The 22,757-nt window shown below is 34.0% G+C and overlaps 1 protein-coding gene across 7 annotated transcripts in view; it reads left to right on the plus strand.

The window, feature by feature from the left end:
* Dlg2 (discs large MAGUK scaffold protein 2) overlaps positions 1–22,757 on the plus strand; it is a 1,893,126-nt gene that overhangs the window by 301,826 nt on the left and 1,568,543 nt on the right. For all 7 annotated transcript variants that reach the window (XM_063256338.1, XM_063256340.1, XM_063256341.1 and 4 more), the window contains exon 3: positions 10–155. In XM_063256338.1, the coding sequence (XP_063112408.1) occupies positions 10–155 (146 nt within the window). The remainder of the gene's footprint in view (positions 1–9; positions 156–22,757) is intronic.

Genomic DNA, 22,757 nt, shown 5'->3' on the forward strand with positions numbered 1-22,757 from the left:
TCTTTACAGATATTCAAGAATTTTATGAGGTGACATTATTGAATTCTCAAAAGAGTTGTGAGCAGAAAATAGAAGAAGCCAATCAAGTTGTACAAAAATGGGAGAAGACATCTATTCTTTCTCCATGCCAGGATAGTCTTCACAAATCTGCAAAGGTATCCTACTAAAGTTTACCAAAGCACTGAGTGACATTAGGATGTACAGACAACACAGTGGTGGTGGCAATAGTGGTAGTAGTTGTTGTCAATAATTAGTAAAAGTAATAGTAATGTAATTATTTTACACTGTGTGTAATTTTCACGCATAAAAATCTAGATTTTGCTGAGAGCTATAAGACGACATGGGAAAGATAGAATGTTTTTTGTTGGACACAATTCTTTACATTATACATTCCTATTGTTATAGTTTGAGTTCAATCTAAAGAATTCTGAACTTTCAAAATATAGTTCTGTTTGCAACAGAGGATTGAAGATGAATAGTGATATTATTGGAAAAGGTGGTCTAATGTGGTTTCTACAGCAGGCACATTCATCCTAGAGCATGAATAAAATGACCTATTGGAGAGCAGGTACAAAACAATAGATCTCTTGTTTCTACTTCTTATTACTTTTGAATTGCTTTCATTTGAATTCTTCAATTTCTAGTGTTTGCATAATTTCTAACATTAAATTACATTAATCACAATGTATATGCACTTAAATGGATATAAATTTATTAGATTTGTATCCTAAAATAATTTTTATAAATAGGACTATGGAATCATAAAATTTTGAGATTACTGTAGGAATTAACAGTTACCAAAAGGTCAGGCAAATTGAAGCCTAAATACTCATATCTTATTAAACATTTAAAAACCATTATAATGACTATTCCATCACTTTGAACTTATGTAGACAATTTTCCATTCAACATTTAGGCCATGTCAAATTTTCTGCTAGGAGTAATGCTATAAGGGATATTCATAAATATACCTTTTTGTGATTGTTTCATAAGGGTTGATTCTATGAATGATACTATTGAGTCCAAAGATATTGATACTTTTAAGACTCACTACAGGTTAAAATAATACTTAGCAGATAGGTGCTATTAGCAGTAGCAGTGTTTGAAAAGGCAAATCTGCTTATAGTCAAATTACATGATTTATAATTTAGAACATTTTGTCAAATTAATGAAGTTTTTGGCTTAATCTTTTATATTAAAATTGTTCACTACGGAACTGAGTTACTGGCTATCTGTATTTCTTTCGGTGATTCAGCAACCTCTTTGTTCATTCTTCAAAGTGGTGCTAGAATTCTTACTGTTTTGTAAGAACACTTTTTTAAGGAAATATGCTATTGTGTTATCATAATTGATTAATATTACTTTTGCTTATAATGCTTCTGATATCAATCAATATGTGCAATAACATCTATTAATTGTTTTATTTTATTTATTACTTGCTTCGTTTGCCATTCTTCATTTTTAAGATTACTTAAGTAGTCTTCTGGTGTTTTCCTCAACTTTTATTGCCTTGACATTTTCCCATTTACAATTCTCAAATACTTTTTAAATTCAATTTCTAGATGCATAGTTCTATACATTTGCATGATTTTCATGTATGCATAGAGGATAAAATATATATTGTATTCTAAAGGAAATTGTTTAAATTTTTTTCACTTTTGAGTGCTTCCTCTTTTACTTCTCACTAGTTCTGATCTCTCTACATATAATATAACCCTTGTTGACAGTTTGATGTGCTTCTTCCTTTTATGGTCACATGATCTGTATTCACATATAAACTCTACACACATATTGTTTTTTATATGCATGCACATACTGGAGCATGTACGCATATATATGTACCCAAAATTTGGAGTATCATTATTTCTAAGAAAAGTTCACATTATGTGCATATTTTTTCAAGTTGTCTGATATAGCTTTAATTAGTTCTTTTGATGAGTGTATAATTTCGCAGTGTGTGTATATCATAATTTATATAATGACTTTTCTTGGTGGGAATTTACTCTGTCTGTAGTTTTCTGCCACTATGATTAATGCTGCAATCATCCCTACCCAAGCTAAGTCTATATTTGTTCTGTAAGTAAATTCTCAGAGGTGGCATTGTTGACTCTGCATATGTTTAATTTGAATAAATTTTCCAGACTTATTTCACTTTTCACATTTCACTGCAACACATGTAGTTGTAGTTTTTAACCTCACATTTATGGCAGCAATAGGTTTTATAGCCTTTAATTTTGATCAATTTAATCTGCATAGTGACTTTTCATTTAATTTCTTGTTCTGAGATTATTAAATTTTAACATTGTTTCATATATCTGTTGGCAATTTGAATTTATTTTTATGCAAGTTAGTTCATATTCTTAACTCATGTTTTTACTGAATATCACAGCAGTTTGTGTCGCTTTTTCATTTCATACATTTCATATTTTTCATTTAAATAATTTATGCAATCTTATTACACATGAATTTCCTTATGGACAAAGATGTTGGATGAACTAATGACATGTAATGCTTTTGGTTTTCAAACATATCGGTGAGACAGAACAATTTTAAAATGTTAAGAGTGTTTACTAGTAGTTATCTGAATAAAAATTTGACTTAATCTATATAAAATAGAGCTTTTAATTCATTTGTGAAGATATCTGTGAAACACATATAAGTGCTGAGAAAACAAATGCAATCAATATTACACTTTTTGATACTCATTTGTTTTTCATTGCCAAAACTGATATTAAAAAACAAAGCTAACGTAATGGACTTTTCTCATGTGAAATCTCTCCCTACAAAATCCTTAGCTGGCGATGCTTTGAATATTTACTTGTCTTTTAAATGTTAGAGAGGATCACACACTAAGTCTACTCTTAATTGAGTCTGCTTGTTAACTTCTTAATTGAGTCTGCTTGTTGTCCTTTAATTGACTGTACGACACAAAGGAATGGTTCTGGCTGGTTATTCTCACTGAAGATGGGCACAGGGGAAAGCAAGTGTTTCTTATGTGGGATCAGGTCAATTGAGGATCCTGCCCATAGGGTTTGGCTTCCCAAGGCAATGTTTAGAAAGAGAATCTAAGACAAAACAAAATGAAACAAACCAAACCAAAAAGACTGCTACATAAATTAAATAGAGTATAGAAACTGAGAAACTATGCCAAAACAAAGCTCATAACCAGAAAAGGTAAGAATAAGTGAAGCAACAGCCTGGCTAGATTTTGATGATGTAGTACTAATGCTTACTATTGGTGTTTTTAATTCTCACTTGTGACCTCTCCACTGATTTTATTTAAATAAATCAGCCATAAAGAGTATGTAAACTCTATAAGAGCAACAATAGTAAATCTCTTTTTTCTTTGATTGCTTGCAACTCACAAGGGTAGAGCCTACTACAGTATAAGGTACAGAATAATCTTAAAGAACTGTGATAATTCATGGAGTCCTCAACTTTAATTTTCTAGAAATCATCCTGATTTTAGTATTAAGCCTTGAATATATTTAGAGGCAAAAAATATTAATTTTACCAATTCTGGGTTTTCTCAAAGCATTTCTGCACTACACACTTAGCTCTCTATTTTCCTCCGATCATTCTTCCTTCTCAGAGGAAACAGTCACTTAGCGCATATATTCTGCTTTAGCATCCCAGTGAAAGTAGTGACATGTAATACTGTGCATCTCTCTGTTGAAGATCATTCCTTGCGGTGCATGAAGGCTTTGTGATTATTGGTGGACTGAATGACTTGGGTGTGGTGAGGGGAGGCGTGGGGAAGCATTATGGTTATTAAATAGCAGTCACTCTGAGATAAGTCCTCTTCTTTCTGATTTTTGGAAACCATGTCTTCATGTTGGTATTTGACACTTCAATCTTTTGCCTCTTTCTGGTTTCAAAGAGTACTTTACCATCTGCTTACTCAAACACAAAGCATCACAACCTAAAAAAAAAATCTCCATCTGTTTGTGTTGTGGATATATAAGTAAAAATGAGCAGCAAAATGGATATCTATCTGCTTTCCCATTCTTGAGGTATAATGGCAACTTAGGACCTTCTACACAGCTATTCTTTGACCGTTGTTTTTGCTGTATGCTTCTGTGCCTTACTGACACCAACGAACTTCTGAAAAGTGTTAGAGTTGAGGAAAGATGCAAAGTTTCCTTTCCATTTTTTGTTATGTTTTTCTGTTTTCTTACCAAGAGTGTTTTTTCTTCACAAGGAGAACATAGCCCCACAGAATGGTTGAGAAGAAACATAGTCCCACTGAATGCATTCTTATAAATTTTCTAGTCTTTCACCTGGACTGTTGCTTTTGTATTTAAAAACCAGCAAATGATGTCTGTGTCTTCTGTTCTTCTGCCCCTTTGTGATTCTTGCAGTACCCCCTACCACACAGCAGTTCAAAAAGGGGCAATCAGGGTATCATTAATAACTCATTCTATTATTCTGCAACAGATACAGAAAGATTTACTCTTTTGAGAGTAGCAAATATACTGTAATTTGAATTTTAGTATCTGGCTCACAAGGAAAATTTGCTATAAAGATAAAATGATAATATACAGATAACCCTTAATCAGAGTTTTGTTTTCAGTACTGAAAAATTGAAACCAGGGCCTTCCAACTGAGTTATATACCCAGTTCTTTTTAATTTTCTTTTGAGATACTGTTTCACTAAACTGCTAAGTTGCTCAGGATGGGCTTGAACTTGTGATCATGAGTTTTTCCATAAAATCACTACCTCTAGGTGAAAAGTGTCAAAGAGCAATTGAATTGGATTAGGAGGAAAGATGTAGTGAATTTTCACAATTATATTAAAAATGCAGGTTTAGAGTAAAATTTAAGCTTTACTTTATTTTTCATTCTTTTTAAAGTCATTCAACCTGGGTATGGTGGCCAAGGCCTGTATTCCTATTATGCTAGGAAGCTAAGGCTGGAGGTTGCTCAGCTGAGTGACAAGGGGGAGTTAGTTAACTCCTTTAGATCTGTTGCTGCTCTGAAATGGCATCCCCACAAGAATTTCTGTTTTTCCTTCTCAGTAGAATATAAGTTTCATGCCAAAAGGTTGTTTTTATCTATTTTATTTATTGTTTTTCCTCTATTCTTCATTTTTTTGTTTGTTGAGTAGTTTAGGCATCTTATTTTGGTTTATAGTAATTTTTTCCTAAGAGAAAATCTGCTAATGTGAACTCTAGCATTTTAACTAGGACCACTTATTACAAAATTGAAATTAGAAATACAGATAGTAACAGTCAACATCTATAGCATGTTATTTAATCCTACATACTATTCTAAATGGTCTGTCCCTATTGCTTCTCCTCTGGCTCTTTCTGATCTCTTAGCTCTTCTAAAATTGATTAAAACAAAACAAAAAAACAAAAAACAAGAAAAACTTTCTCTGAAATACTCCCAATTTATTCCTCTGTGTGTACATTGTTATTATTATTATTTCTCCATAAGCCTATGTATAATGTGATGATGGTTGATTTAGTTTAGGTCCCTTTCTATTACAGGAGTTATCTCTTGGAGTAATTCTTCATAACCATTCTCCTAAATGGAGAAGAAGAGCAACTGGTAGATCAAGAATGCAAAAAAATTTAGAAAATGCTTTACATTATTCTAATTGATTGCTAATTGGTTGCTTCCCTTAACTTATTTAAACCCTTTTTTGACAGGTTGAACTTGCCATATTACTACTTTCCAAGGAGAGGAAGATAAAATGTCTTTTTGTTTCTTTCTTCTCATTCCTATACGTATATCCATATAAATGTTCTTGAAGACAGGAAAATACCAGCATCATCTTCTCTGTTTAATCCTAATTACCTACCAAGAAAAAGACTATTCTTTTGAAATTAGAATTTATTAGGGAATAGGAAATCTCTTAATATTGGTAGATAGCCCAACAGCAGGAAAGAATTCCTGTTATTTTCAGCCAATTTTGCAACACTTAGTTGAAAATCCCTGACTAAAGATGTTGTTAAACTGTCCATACTCATTGTTGGGTTCTTTTTTACATAATACAGTTAACAAAGATTGTTATATTCTGGCCGATTCACTGAACCTCAGTGGTTAGTGAGGATAACATTATTAATTCATTAACTTATTCTTCCAATATTTACTGAGTATGTAACATGGTTCACATAATAGGCTATATATAGGAGGCAAAACAGCAATTTTTCCCTGTTTGGACAAATATTCTAATGGAAGAGATCAACAAGTATTCATCAAAATTAATTGAAGTGTAGAGTATATTAATAAGTGATGGCTGCCATGGGAAAAACAGATCTCAAATGGAATTGGTAGTGCTAATCGCAGGGGACTGAGATTTAATGGAGTGTTCAGAGTAGACTTCATTAGCAAGAGGATATTTGAGCAAGTACTTTGATGGGGTGAAGGAATTAGTCATGAGATTTTTCTTGAAGAAGACCATTCCAGGTGTGGGAATATGCTAGTGAATTTAAGAATAATGGGGCAGACCTGTTCCTGTGCAGTTGAGAGAACAAAGGAAGAAAAATAGAAGGTGAGCTCAAAGAGATAACTAGAGACAGATAACTACAATGGTAACAAATTTTGGGAAGATTTTACTCAGAAGTGGCAAGTCATTGGAAAATTTTGAGCATAAAAATGAGTTAATTTCAGAATCCAGACAGGAGTTGAGATTCTCCTGTTTTAATAAATGTAAATATTTTATTTTCGCGTACCTCTGCTTCACTCCATAGACTTCTTCACTGTAGCTTCATATTTAGTTTTGTATTGTGGTTAATAGCAAAAGTAGAGGAGTCGTGACTTTGGATCCTATGGAGTCTCTGTAAGGTGCCTCCAAGTGATTTTTTTTTTTCTGTCTCCCTTGAAATAAGATGCGTTTTCAACATAAACTTTTGATATGGTTTCAATAGTATATAATAGTACACCATTTTAATAGATCTAGCTGTCAAAGTTTTAGACTTTTTTTAAATCTTGAGAGAAAGTGTTATAGGCTGGGTTAATGACGCATGCCTGTAATCCCAGCACTTGGGAGGCTGAGGCAGGTTGTTTGCTGTGAGTTTGAGGCCATTCTAGGTTACAAACTGAGTTCAAGGCCAGCCTGAACTGTATAGTGAAACATGGTGTCAAAGAAAAAAAAAAAAGAAAAAAGAAACAAGAAACAAAGTTGCCATATAGGCACTTATACCACTGAGCTAAATCTCCAGCCCCAGCTTGGGAAAGTCTTAAATGTCTTTTATCTACTACTTCTTGAAATTTCATCTGAGAGGCTTGCAAGAAAAGATCTTCTGTTCTCAATTTTTCGTGTATATGTGATGCTTGGAGGAAAAAAATCTTGTGTTCTCAATTTCTTAGCATATGTGTGATAAAATTCTACTACTTAGTTTAAACTTTTATTTATATGACGATTTTGGAACATGTAAATTTGCATCCTCTCCAAACCACATATGATTTTAATCTGTAATGTTTCTGATATCATTAAAGGACAGCAGCAGAATCATTATAGAGGTATTCTGTGTTGTGCTGATGACAGTGATGTTGTGAAATAGGATAGCAATTAGTCACTCAGTCTTTATTTCAGAAACAGAACCAAGAAATGTCTTCTCTTATAATGTTTTTAAATGAAGCATGTAATCTAAGATTTGACTTTTTAAAAATTCTATTGTTTTTTGGAGCAACAAGTGACTCTCACTATTCTATACTGAGATATATTTCACCCTCTTTCTATTTAGCAATGCTATATTAACTGATTTTTAACTATCCATGATGGTTAATTTTGTGCAAGAAAGGGACACAAAAACTTGCATCCATAATATCCCATTTCTGCTTAAGTATTTACATGGTTTATTTTTTCCTTAGAGTTTGGGCTGTCCAGCTGAAATCTGTGATTGTAACTTGGTAAACAAAAGTATTTTTATATTACTGAACAACTACTGAGTAAGATTACAGTGTTACAGTAACAGCACTGGGTCACAGAGGAGGCAGCTGGCAAAGAAGACAATCAAGAATCTTTTAAGAACCTTGTGTTTTTTATCTTTTGATAGTTACATATTCTTGGATAAATTATTTAAGCATTCCAAACTTCAATTCCTTTGTTCGTAAAATGTTAAAGTGATAATAGCCTATATCCCATGAAGTTTTTGTGAAGAATCAATAAAATATAAAGCAAGTATTTTTAAAATTCTAGAACCTAGTAAAAGCACTGCATAAATAGCAGCTATATTGATAAGAATTTTGTGGAGACTCTGGAGAACATGGCGGACAGACAACAGCAACTACTGAACGCTCTCTAAAGGCTCGGCTCAGAGGCCAGGAATGATGCGGACTAAGGAGATACGAACCAGTAGAGATATGCTCTGCTGACTCAGGAACAAACTGGGCTGAGAGAATCCAACTTGGAATACAGTCCTGGCGCTAAAATAGGAACAGAAAATCTCGGTGTGGAGGCTCGACTCCGCGCCATTGGAAACCGCGGTTTGGATTTCCCGCCGCGCGGTGGCCGGCTACCTCCACAGCGGCTCAGCAAGGAGAGACGCGACCGCCGAGCTCGGGAGCGGAGTCGGAAACGCGACGGACAGGAAGGAAGGCTGACTGGAGGCGAGGTGAGCGAGGAACTGACTCCCTACTGCAGTCTGACTCCAGCGGAGGATTTTCTGGGCGCGGGCAGTCCTGTAAGAGCAGGGCGCGGCGGCAACTGCAGCCGCACGGTTCCCTCTCAGACGGGATTGGTGAAAGGTGCCTGGCCGGAGGGACGCTGCTCGCGGACCCCCTAGGCTGGCCTAGCCCAGATCCCAGAGCCTGACGGTGGCCCGGAGGAGCGACCGACTTCCGCGTAGGCTGCCTCCTCCGCAACTCCCTGGGGCGCAGCGGTGAGCTGGAACAACTAGCCAGCGCAATTTGATCAAGCTGTGGCTGACAGGCAGGGAAGCCGGGCCTCCTGTGTAAGATTACATTTCATAAGGAACAGAAAATATGGGGAAGGGAAGCAACAAAAAAGGCTCCTCGACCCCCAATCCTGAGAATCAGGCAATAGTGGACACTGTACCAATATACATTAAGCGCCATTTAGAGAGCCTCATAGACCAATTCAGGAATGAAGTTATCAATGACCTGAAGCTAGAAGTATGCAGAATAGTTAGAGAAATGCTAAGCACCACCCAGGAAAAAGCAGATGGTGGAGTGGAAGAACAGAAAAAGAGGGGAGAATTGCTTGATGGAGAAAACAGAGAAAGCATGGAGAATGTGAAGCAGGTGCAAAGGGACTATCAAGAAATCAAGAAGTCTACCCAAGACTGGCATAACAGCTTGAAAGAAACTAAGGACAGACTATCTGAATTGGAGGGCAGACTTGAAACATGGGAGAATGAAATGAAAAACTTCTTAAAAATAACAAAGAAACACACAGCAATAATACAAAGACAAGAAGATGATAAGAGGAGCCATAACTTAAGGATTAAGAACATAAAAGAAGAAGTAGGGACACAAACAAGTGAACTACAAAAGCTACTCACAGAAATAATCCAGGAGAATTTTCCTAATTTAGCAAAAGGTAAAGATACTCAAATGTATGAGGCATACAGGACCCCAGCTACCTACAACCCTAACAGAGAAACACCCAGACATATAATAATAAAAATTCCAGAAATTCAATACAAGAACAGAATATTAAAAGCTGTAAGAGACAAGAAACAGATCACTTACAAGGGAAGACCCATCAAAATTACAGCAGATTTCTCTTCACAAACCATCAAATCACGAAGAGCATGGGGAGAAATAATTCAAGCTTTGAAAGATAATAATCTACAGCCAAGATTGAGATATCCTGCACAACTGTCCCTGGAAATTGATGGAAAAACGAGGTGCTTCCAAGATAAAGAGGAACTGGGGGAATTTGCAACCACCAATTCAACCCTACAGAAAGTATTGCAGGATATTCTAAAAAAAGAAAAATACAAAGAACCCAGAAATAGGGGCGGGGAGGCCACAACGAATAGAGCAGAGAACAAAACGAAGAAGACAAACTGACAGATACTGACAGAAAAAGAGCTCAACAGAAATGAGACAGAGAAGATTGGATGATAGGAACAGCTTTTTTTGGAGAAAATGACATCTTAATAGGTAATGCTGATTTAGTACCATCTTGTTTTGAAGTCTCATCTAGCTTTTGTTCTTCTGTCTCCAATGGTCTAAACAGGTTGTAGCTTATTGGATTTTGTTATGTACGATAGTATAAGAAAAAACCTTTTAAAGACAAGGAGATTATACAGAGACCATTGTTCATTTTCTGTTAGTCGATTCTAAATACTCTATAATGCTGTCATTCTCTTAAATGGATTTACATTGTTTTGATATACTTAATGCTACAGTATATGAAGTTGTACTCAAGGACTTCAGGGAGGGAGTCAATATGGTAACCATTTTTGGGTCAGGATTAGCTGGTGGTGAAACACTATTCTGCTTAAATGGTTATGTTTTGATCTGCCCTGTTTCGCTGTTATGCCCTCTTTTTTTCTCAATCTCCACTCCATTATTTACTTTTTTATTTTTATCCATTTAATTACAGGGAAAAATATAGCAGGATATAATATAGTAACCCACTTTGACTTTCTATTATCTCGATTTGAAGCCCTGTATTACTCTCACCATCTTGTTTTTGACTGAGGTTCCTATATTCTGTTTTGCTGGATAGTATCAGGTTCGAAAGTTTAGGCATCAGCTGAGAAGATAATGAGATTCATTATAACGCCCATTCTCGTTGACTTTTATCTACTTTTGAAGACCTACAATATCTCCAATGTTTTGGTTTTGTCGGTTTTATTCTTTACGGTTTTGTTCAATTGTATTACAACTAATGATATAGGCAATTCTATTAGAAATAGCGGGAGGCATTATGGTAACCATTGTTGATCACCTTGTATTATGTTTTTTATATTATCTATTATGTCCACCCTTTTGACTTGACCGATTCTGTTCTGTTATGTCACATTTGGTTTTACTCTCTTCCAAAAAAGCAACAAGAACTGTGGGAGCAATGAAACCCAAAATGTGTAATAGTCACTGTACAAAAGAGAGGAAAAGAAAGTGCTCTAAACTATATAACTGCATGTATATTTAAAAGTATAAGATAGAAAATGATATCACAGAGTTTTATTGGATCATTGAACAGAACTGTTTGCAGTATCATTGTTGGAATGTCCACTCTACAAGGTTTAATTTTGTGACTTGAACAATTATTTCTAAGATGGCAATATGTAATCCATTAACTAGTGATTTCCTACTGCGCATTTTTTTATTCTGTAAACCTGTATAACTTGTACCCCTTCACTGTTTTTTTTCTTTCTTTTCTTTTCTCCTTAAATAAAAATTAAAAAAAAAAAAGAATTTTGTGGAAAGACCTTTAAAATCTTAGTCTCACTTGTCTATAAAGTAGAGAGAAAACTACGTGTTCTGATTAGAATGAAATTATATATATATATAATTATACTGTATATATTACTCTATAAAATTAAATTGTTTAAAATATATGGTAAAAATGGAATTTCCTCCCAATTTCATCATTTTTCCCTGAGAATTCAGATCAAATATTAAATGAGAAAGGATTCTACAAAAACACTATGTAAATATAGGGTAATCATGTCATTATTACTATATACTACACGAATGTATTTTCATTATTGCTGTTACTTGATATCTTTTCCATGAATATATTTATTCAACTATATTAATTGTATAAGCTAATGGACTTCACTGTGACATTTTCATACACAAATACATCACGGTTTAGTTGTGCTCACCCATCCTATACTCTACTTCCCTCCTCTTTGATGGATATTTTGGTTGGACCAGAAAATGCAAAGAAAATTAGGGGAGTCCTTGTTAAAACTACTGTAGGGAAATATTATATTGCTATCTGTATTCATAAATGGCTTATCAGAACTCCCCATTGACATTAAAATGAGAGCAGTTCTTTTAAAAATTATTTTCATTTCTGGATTATTTGTTTGAGAAACTGAATGGAAAAGAGAAATTACTTGGTATGGATTTTCCACAGTGTTTGAGGGGTAAAGGTAATACTGAGAGAGGACTAAGTGCTGACACAGTCTAGAAAGGTGTGGTGTAAAGAGGCACAATTAGAAAGACAAAGAAGCAAATTTTCTCATACATACGATTTAACTACTAGTAAAAATTTTAATATACTGTTTGGGCAACACATAGAGAAATTAGCCCTTGTGAGGATAATGAAACTTCTTCTACCTGCCTTAACCTCCTTCTACCTCTTGCTTTTTCTGCCTCTTCTCTTTCATTGGATATCTGCTATGTGTTTTTAACTCTGAGTAGCTTCTATAAGTTTCTACCCAGCTGTGTACACACTGGAAACTATGCAAAGGCGAATCTCAGGAACATTTTCTTTTGCAGCTCAGTTCTATGCAGCTGTCTTTGACTTATCCCCTTTACTCAATCCCATACTCATCCTGGACTCATCCTAGCCATTTTATTCTTCTTGAGACAAAATAATTTTTAATATATTGAAACAGCTATTATCATACAAAATGAAACATCTAAGTAAGATTTGATTTTTAAATATTTCTCAGGTGTTTTTCTGAGCAATAAGTGACCCATCTCTGTTCTATACTGAGGCATACTGCACCCACCTTTTATCTACCAGTGCTATATTACCTGATTTTTCCAAGGGAAGAAAAGTCTTTTTGTTTGATCTTATACTTTTATGAGGACTGCTGCCCTGTGTAGAGAATATTATATGTTGTAAAAATTTATTTATTTATTTTTTTATATTGGATAATAAGCCAGTTAGAGTTGGTGTCACTATCCATATTGGAAATGAGAACATTGGGATGGTGGGTAGCAATTTGTCCATGGTCATATTGTTAGAAATTGATAGAATTGGGAATTTAACTTCAACCCATCCATTTTACCACTAAACTATAGAACAGAATGGAACATTTTGATTAGAATAGTAGAGGGAGTTTTCTTTAGGAAGGTGCCCTTAGAATTGGGCTTTGTGTGATGCTTAAGCTTTAGGTTAAAGAGACAAATATTCCAAGTGAGGAAATGTTGAGCAAAGACTCAGAATAATAATAAAAACTGCTTACTCTAAAGGAAGTCTAGATTAGGATTTTCATACATTTTCAAACTCTATAGCAATACAGCTTTGTAGTTATGTTATTGATTTATTATCTTGTTCTAAGTAAGATTTGAGGTAGTAGGCAGATACTTTTATTTCTATCTTACAGACCTTGAAGATGTTAAATGACTTGATCAAGAGCACATAGTAAAATGTAATGAGATGCGAAGAAGAATAAATATGAGTCTGACATTCCATGACTTTTCCTAGAATAAAATGGAAAACACTTTACTAGTAAAGAGATTTAATAGGCAGGGAAGCTGAAAATGGTAAGGTTGAATACATGATTCTAGCAGTCTGATTGAGAGCTTTAACTATAATAATACTGTGGAGTGCAGGTTCTGTTCCTTAGGCAGTTGTGAGCCATGGAATGTTTTACAAGGATATTGTATAATCTGATCTGTCAAGGAAGATTAAACTGGAAGCATCATGCATGACAGACAAGAGACAGAAGACACAGGGACTAGGGAGATCATACAGGCAGTAAGAAATATTAAACCTAGGTTCTTAGTGAACTATGTGTTTTCTTTCTTGCAGATAAAAACTGCACCCAAACTAAGTTATAAAAGATAGGAAAATCCTGATTGTAGGATTATCTAGGAAGCTTGTGAGTAACTCAGAGAGCTGGTGTTTACTTTGGTAATGCTGAAGCTAGTTCCACATTTATATATAATTTACGGTAAGATTTTCCTTTGGAATACTCTAGTTAGGCTTCCAATAATATTATCTAAAACGGTGAGAATACTTTAGCTTTCTACCTAACATCATTCAAATGTAGTGAAATTGAATTACACTCATACCTCACTAGAAAGATGAGAGCTCAAAGGATATCTCACTGAGACAGTACAAAGACATTTAACTGTAAAATTCCACTAATAATAATATCTTTGAAATGTCTTTATGTTTGAGCTCACTCCCCATTTGCAAAGGGACTGATCTAATTCAGGCTTCCACAGAATCTTCCTAAGCACTTCTACTTTGCCTTTGTAACCTATAATTATTACTCTTTCCTGTACCAATGTAGCCTCCCAATCTAATAACCTTTAACAACAGTTAAAAGCTGCCTGTGGATCCCTTGTTTACTTAGCATCATTCTGACTTCTTAGCATAGCCTCTACATTCTACATCAAAATTATATACATGTTATGTAAGTCTTGTTATTTCCTCTGTCTGGAATATTTTTCCTTTGTGTTTGAATCTGAAAATTTTTATGTTAATCTTCTATGATCCTACTTGTCCATTTTACCAATTTTCTAGTGAAATCAAATAGAACCAGTTCTTTCTGTGCTGTCAAGGCCACACTTATAGTGCTCACCATAATGTCATGGCATGAGTTGCTCAGTTGTTCTATCTGTTAGACTGTGTCTTGATATCAATTGTATTTATTCATAGAACTACAATATAGAGATTGTTAGGCAGTAAATATCCAGCAAATATTTATTCAGTGAATGATTGACTAATTTTCTTTTTTTAATTTTAAAAGTTAAAACAATACAGAATTTCAAAATAAAATAATAAGAGACTAACACTGGTTAATGTATTATGTATTATTATCTTCGAAGTAGTTCAGATTATAAGATAAAAGCATGAAAGAATGGTCAAACAATTGAACAACAAAAGCAAAACTGTTCTTTTTGTGAACTAACAGAGATTATTAGTATAATTATTATCTTGTAAATATATACAGATATATAAATATATATAATCTTTTCCATGCTTTCTTGCCTCCTTTCCACTATGCCAGTTGTTCTTCCCTTTTGAGCAGTTTCTTTCCCTATTACTTTCACAATATCTATTATATATTTTGGATCTTATTTATTGTTTCAGTTTTTTTTACACTAGGGAGACAATTCGGTATTAACACACATAGGCTGATTTATTTTTCTTATGAATACAGTCTTAAATTGCATCCCTTATCTATAAAAGCCTCAAGTTTATCTTTCTTTATCTCTGAGTAATACTCCAATGTATAAAAATACCACATCTTTTTTATTCATTATGGGCATTTGGTTTTTTTTCCAAGGTTTGGCTATTACAAATTGTATCTCTATAAACATCGGTGCTCATATATCTCTGTGGTATGATGTTTTCAGTTCTTCTGGGAAAATACCCAGAAGAGGAATAGCTTAGCAAATTGGACCGCCAATCCTAGTTTTTTTTTTTAGGAATTTCCACACTGATTTCCACGATGGTTGTACCAGCCTCCACTCCCACCAGCAATGGAGAAGGGTTCCTTTCTCCCCACAATACCGCCAACATTTGTTATTGGTTGATTTCTTGATGTTAGCCATTCTTTCTGGAGAAAGATGGAATCTCAGTGTTGTTTATACTTGGTATCATGATATCAATATACTTGGTATATGCAAACTATCGATATATCAAGTTACCAAGTATATTTACTCATAGAGTTATAATGTATTTAAGGTTGTTAAATACTCATCAAGGCAGTAAATATTCATCAAATATTTATGCACTTAATGAGTGAGTAATTTTCTTGATGTCAGAATTTGATATACTATTTTGTTACATATAGTTGTATGTATTCTACTATAAACATGGTTTAAAATCTCCTGTTCTACTCATAGAAAAGATTACTAAACCTACCTAGGGATTAATTATATACTCACAGCTCACTCTATAACTTTAAGCACACCAATGGCAGGATATGGGGAAACTATGAACTAATCTGATGCCACGTAGTTCCTCATCTGCTCCTGCAAATAGAAGCTTAGTAGCAGATTGTGCTACTATCAGAGAGGTGACAATTTCTTCATGAATTACTATGTTTGTTACTTAAAAGAAAGTTATTTCATTTTAAAAATATATTGTGAAAATAATTCTAACTGAAAACAACTGAGCAACTCATGCCATGACATTATGGTGAGCACTACAAGTGTGGCCTTGATAGCACAAAAAGAACTGGTTCTATTGTGAAAATAATATATTGTGAAAAATAATTCTCCACTGATGAAAACTGAATTAACAAAATGGAAGATATCATACCAGCAAGAAAAATTCTAAGATATTGTCTTTCAAAGTGTCAATAAAAATGAATACTAAATCCAAAGAAATTAGTATCTTTAGTCACTAGCTAGCCTTACTCCTTAAATAGTGTACACAGTGTAAAATGTATATACATGAGTTCTTAATAAACTGTGATGGTTAGTTTTATGTATGAACTTGGCTAGACTAATCAAAGGATGATTCAGGTCTTGTTCTGAAGGCATTTTAGATTTGAATAAGGTTTATAATTAAATGATTTTAATAAAGTTTATTATTTGATATGTAGATGAGCTCCATTTAATCAGTCCTTAAGAGCAAAAACAGTTTTCCTTAAGAAGGTATGCTGCCTCCAGACTGTAACATCATTCCTGTCTGAATTTCCAACCTGATGGCCTTTTCTACAAATTTCAGATTTTTACCAGCCTTCACAACTGTAAGAACCAATTCCTTAAATTCTATTCATCCACCCACCCATTCATCCTTTGATATACTCTGATATGTTCTCTGGATAACCTGGATAATACAAGTACTAACTATTTTAATAATAGATAACACTTAAATAGCTCTTTTTATATTCCAGGAAGTTGTATAAGCACTTTATATGTATTGACTCATTTAATTCTTTGTCATACAAGACACTGTAACTCTCAATTGACACATGAATGAATGAGAGTAAAGAAAATGAAATGATCTTTCCCAAGGATACACAGCTACTACTTTTCAAAATGATAGATTGTGGATGCAAATTACAAACCGAAACAGAATAACAACAGACCTTCATTAATTTCTTTTGTTTGTGAATTGGAACTAGTATCACTGTACTTATTACTAGCTTAACATTAACACTATTATTAGCAATTAGCATTTATAAAGCATTTTAACTATGTTTCAAGCTCTACATGTGAGGTGTGGTTAAAATATACAGCAAATATTTACATTTAAATATTTATTATAGTAAAGGACACATTGCCATTAAGAGCCTTCAAAATACTCCTGCTTGCTTCCAACATGCTTATCTCGCTTATCTCATTGTTTCTGCCACTTTCTGAGGCAGTTATGTTTATTCTCTTTTACAAATGTCTTTACTAGGTATGGTTAAAAATGCAGTAAATGCTGCTGCTACATACTATCTGAATAAAGACAGGCTTATAAGAACGATTGTGTGTCTTCACCTACCTTATTCACTGGATCTGCCACTATGTGACTTCTAGCTCTTCTCTAAAGTCGAATGACTAAGGAATGTAATCATTTAGAATCAAGTCAGAATATGGAGGCAGCCATGACTGTGGGCCTAAAGACACCCACGAAAAAGAACTTCCAAAACTGCCTCAGAAAGTGGTAAGAATGGTAGGATGAGTGTGTTGAAAGTGAGGGGAAGGATTTTGAGGGAGAAAAAGATATGTCTTTTACTGTACAAAATTTTAAGATTTAAAACTTCACTCCATTTTTTCAACACATCACTTACCCTGTCTCATTTATTTTGTGAAATAATCCTGTGAAATTGAACCTATTATTTATTGTGTTTTGCAGTGTAGTAAATTAAGAATTTAAACTGACTTTTCTCTGTCTTCACAATCTGTATTCTTCATCTGCCTGCCTCTTGGGGTATCATGGAATTCTATGAATTCTGAGAAATTAGATGCTCCAGGGACTATTCCAATACATTTGATCTTCATCTAGTCTTTGCAGGAGTCTTTCTGCCGTTGGAAAGGGTCTTATCAGGCCAGTTAAATATTATCTATTGGGCCAAGGCCCAGGTAAGATATATTTTCTGAGGCAGTTTGAAGTAGATAAAATGGTAGGTTAAATCCAAGCCAACATCTATAAGGAAAAAATGTGAAATCAGAACTCTGGATAATCAGATGCAAATAGTAATACCAGTGAATAATTAATGGGCTTATAAATGAAGAGTTTTTGTTAAGATCTAGATTGAAGTTAGTAGTCATCTGTAATACATTAATACGTGGGAGCTAGATGATTAGAATGTCAGGCTACTTTGAAAGTATAGGACAGAAATAGAGAGGTTAGTATTTTCACTATGGGAATGTCCTCTTTGGGAAGTTGTCTCATAGAATAAAAGGATGTGCTTTCTTAAAATTCTACCCACTTGTGATTCTGAAATACATAGAAAATGTACTGTCATTTTCATCATTTAAAAACCATCAATTATTCCTTTGTTTTTCTCGCAACCTTTCTTACTAAGTATTTATCTGATGTAGGCATCACGGAGAGCTTTTTGAGAGGCACGAGCAGTCCCAATTATGTGCTGTTTTAAACACTAAGTAAGAAAATAGTGTGACACACAGTGAAGTGTTTATCATTATAAGGGTGCTATCTGAAACAAAGTCATTGAGAAGGAACTTTCTGAAAAAAGGGCGATAACAATTTAGCCACAGTTAGTTATAGACCAGATATTCATAACAAACTTTCCAGTAGTACCCATGGTTAACATGTCAGTAAAAACAAAAAAGAGCTCAGAGGATCCAGAGCCAATTCTCTGCTCTTAAAAGTTTGTCAGGATTAAATAAAAGAATACAAATAAAATACAAGCACATTATTTGTCAGTAAATTCCCAATAAATGAAATTATTAAATATTGGGAACAATTGCTGTTGACAGAAGCATACACATACACACACACACCCCAAAAAGACAAAATCACCATAATTTGAGTACATTTTGTGTGAGGTAAACAGTCTGAAGTAAGTATTCCATTACAGGATAAAGAAATAGTTAATTTTCAAAGTAGCTTAAATTATTGTAGATTGGTGTTCATTTCCTTAAAAAGAAATGGATAGATATATTTTCAGAACCCTTCCAGCCAAGATAGTAGTGAAAAATTTATTTTAAAGGATTAAACTTTAAAGGAACTGGGAAACTCAACTTTTAAAAATGACTAACTCCACATGGTTTCAGGTAGAAATGTATTTGGTTCGGGTTAACTTTGTGTTTTAATTTTTTGTTTCAGATTAATTTATAGCACATATATAACACACATACTGATTTGATGGGAAAAACGGAAGCAAGGTCTCTGCTCTCTTTGAAAAAAAAAGACAGGTACATATGCATGTATCCTAGAATCAAATCTGTCTTGGGCTGCTTGGGCTGTTTTAATAACATATCATAGACTGAGTAGTTTAAACAATCAATATTGAATGAATACTGATTTCTTACAGTTCTAAAAGCTGGAAGCTTGGACACAGAGAGCTAAGATTCCTGGTGAATGCCGTATTCCTTGTTTATACATGCCTGTCTTCATTTACCCTCAAAAAATAGGGAAAGGAGAGGGAGAAAACAAGCTTCTTGTATTTTGTTAAAAGAGAATTACTCCTATTCACAAGTTTCCCATTGTCCCCAAACTCCACTTCCTAATACTATCACATTCGGTGTTAAAATATCAGGATACAAGTTATTGGGGAATACAAGCATTCAGTCTACAGCAAAGTCTTGAAGTAGAGGGATGGAAAATTTCATGAGAGAACAGAGCTAGTGTGCTGAATATGAATTATGTAACTGCTGCCAAAGGAAATCCTGGATAAAATGTTACAAACTAGAACTAAATGTTCTTACTCTCTAGAACTTGTAGAACAACACTCAATAGCTTTGGTTTGCAGCATTTTGCTCAAACTGTGGTAAATAACTCCCTATGAAGTAGATATTAGCCATCAGAATTGTCTGGTTCTAAGAAAACAAATGGACATGAAAAACACTTAAGAAATCATGTCTTTACTATTTCTTGTTCTAAGCTTGTTAATTATTTTAATTAGCATATATTTTCAATACATGATAATTCCATTCATCTTGGGAACTGAAATATATACATTTTGCATTTTAATCATTTTTACTTTCTTTTCCACTCAGCTAATCTTTTCTCAGTTCTCTTTATCATCTTCACAAAGTCTCTCCCTGTTTCTTACCACTTACTTGTTATTTGGCTCTTTAAATTACTTATTTACATTTTAGGCTTGTCATATAAGAAGAACCATGGTATATTTAACCTTCTATGTTTGATTTATTTAACTTAGCATTGTGGTCTCCAGCTGCATCATTTTTTTATAAATTACTCATTTATTCTTCTGAGTAGTATTCTATTGTGTACATATACATTTTCTTTATCTGTTTATCTATCAATGAGCCTAGAGGCAGCTTCCAAGATTTAGCTACTATAAGTATATACATGGGTGTGCATGTACACTGAAATGTGATGTCTTTGACTCCTTTGGGAAGATATCTAGAAGGGTAAGAGCTGGGTCAAATGAGATTTCTATTTTTATTTTTTTTTGAGGAATCTCCATCCTAAGTTTTATAGTGATTATACTAGTTTACATTCCCCAAAACAGTGTAAAAGTGTTCATTTTCCCCTGCAACTGCGTCAGCATTTGTTATTTGTTGATTTCTTAATGGTGGCCATTCTCTCTCAGATAGATGTTGTTTTGATTTGCACTTCTCTAGTGGCCAAAGATGCCATTTTTTCATTTACTTATTGACCACTTGTACTGCTTCTAAGTATATTTATTTCAATTGATCATTTTTAAATTGAGTTTTTATTTTGGGCATTTTTTTTAGTTCCTTACATCTTCTAAGTAGTCCTCTGCTCTGTCTAAGGAGTAACTGGCAAAATTATTCTGAAAAGTTCAGAGAATTCAAAGGTCAGTAAAAGATAAAAATTTATTTGATCTGAAGGGAAACCAGAGTATGTCTTTCTGATTTTAACACATTTTTATAGAGTGCTTATGGAGCCTTCTATGTGTGTTATACTAGGAGTACAAACATAAATGAGACTTTAGTGTATGGGTGGAACAAAGTATTTCCACTGAAAGAACATAATCCTTAAAGCCAAGAAAATTGTTATAGGGATTCCACTTATTCTGTTTGTAGCCATGAAACTTTGGATCTGCTCCTCCTAACATGTACATGAAGTTGAAAACATCTGCTTTGATAGCTGTTTTTCAGAAGGAGCAAATAAGTGTAAAGTACCAATTTTTTTTTGAGCTTGCCATATAATATTTGCTCAACAAATGGATGGTATGGAAATGAAAATGCTTCTTTTGAGAAGATCACAGAGCAATGAAATTATGCAAATATGTGGCATATGATGCATTATGATGTCAGAATAGAAACTGAATAAGCCTGATTTGTGGGAAACAGAGGGTTTCTCAGAGCAGATATCTTTAGAAAAACCCTGAAGAATGTAATGGGAGTAAATATAGTGACAGGAATTCCTAACTGAGAAAAGTAGCATTTTCAAAGGCATGGCACTTGAAAGTGAGCATGTGTTTTTTTTTTTTTTCTAGACCTGCAAGTGTCTCTGCTCAGCTAGAATATAAGTGAGACACAGTGCAGGTAAAACAGGAAGATAAACAAGATTACATTTATCAGAATCTTGCATAATTTCTAAAGATGTGGGTTGTAAGAAGACTGAAAGATTTTAAGCACAAATTGAAGCTCATTGTCAATAAGTGGACTCTTGGGAAACTATATCCATGTTGCCTAACATAAAGTAGTTTTCCTTATAAAAAGCCCTGGGGGAAATACTAATCTTGAGAGGAAAAGTTCTGTATCTGAAGCAGGTCTACACTTCTGGGGCCATTGACATCCTCCCTATCATAGAATTCTATAATCTTGGCTTTGCTTTGGTAGGATAGTAATAGCAACAGCCATCAACAATCCTTACAGGTTTTCAGACTGTTGTGTATTTTTGTATCTGAAATACCTTGTAGTTATTTTGTAGGGAGAGATAATAAAGTGAAAGAGCAGGTAAATAGGACACTTTGTTTTATATCCTGTGTTTTTACCCCAGGCCTCAGTTCGATCTACTAAGCAAGATGGTATCATGGAGGCATTTCTTACAACCCAACTAAACCTGTGGCCTACCTAAAAGCATAGATTTCTCTTCAGGACCTTTGTTTTAGACCTTCATTCTCATCTCATAACTTGAAATATTACTATTTTGATGATGAGAAGATGCAGGGTTAGATAAACCTATAGGGAAAACAGCCAAAGTAAAGGAATTGTTTTTCCATTAGGTGGAGAACATCAGGCTTAATCTGGACATCTGTATCTCCTTTTACCCTGACTTCTGCTTTATTTCTGTTGGCTAAGGAGAAGGAAAAGGATATTTTTCTTTAACAGGCAGAGAATACAAGCAGTTTTAAAAACCCATTGGATACACAAAGACACTACAAAACAATAAATCCTTAAAAAAGGGAAATTGTCCAGAGACACTATAAAAAAGGTAATCAACCATTGGGATTCAATAACCCTTAACCTTTAGATTTCACTCTTAGCTATGGCCTGTATGAAGGGAGGTGGGAATGTGTCTGAAGGGAAGTGGGAATGTGTCTGAGGTAGAAAGATTTCTGCCTCATACTCTCTGGCTTCCTGCCACTTAGAGCCAATGAAGTAAAGGTGATATTTTGTTCTGCGTGATGATTACTTGTTGTGCTCCTTAAAACATCTTTTGGAAAAATATAGGCAAAATTGGGGACATTCAAAGGAAGGTGACCAGAATTTTCAACAGAAAAAACCATTTCCAATAGTGCTTGGAAGAAAGTGTATGGAAGACAAAAATTCTATTTTATTTATTTTGCAGTGTCAGGAACACTATTGGAACTTAATAGATGTTATTTAGTGAATGACTAAGCTGATGA

This window comes from Cavia porcellus, unplaced genomic scaffold (assembly GCF_034190915.1).
Source record: "Cavia porcellus strain 051 isolate PalLab524CR breed Dunkin Hartley unplaced genomic scaffold, mCavPor4.1 scaffold_9, whole genome shotgun sequence".
Taxonomy (NCBI): Eukaryota; Metazoa; Chordata; class Mammalia; order Rodentia; family Caviidae; genus Cavia; species Cavia porcellus.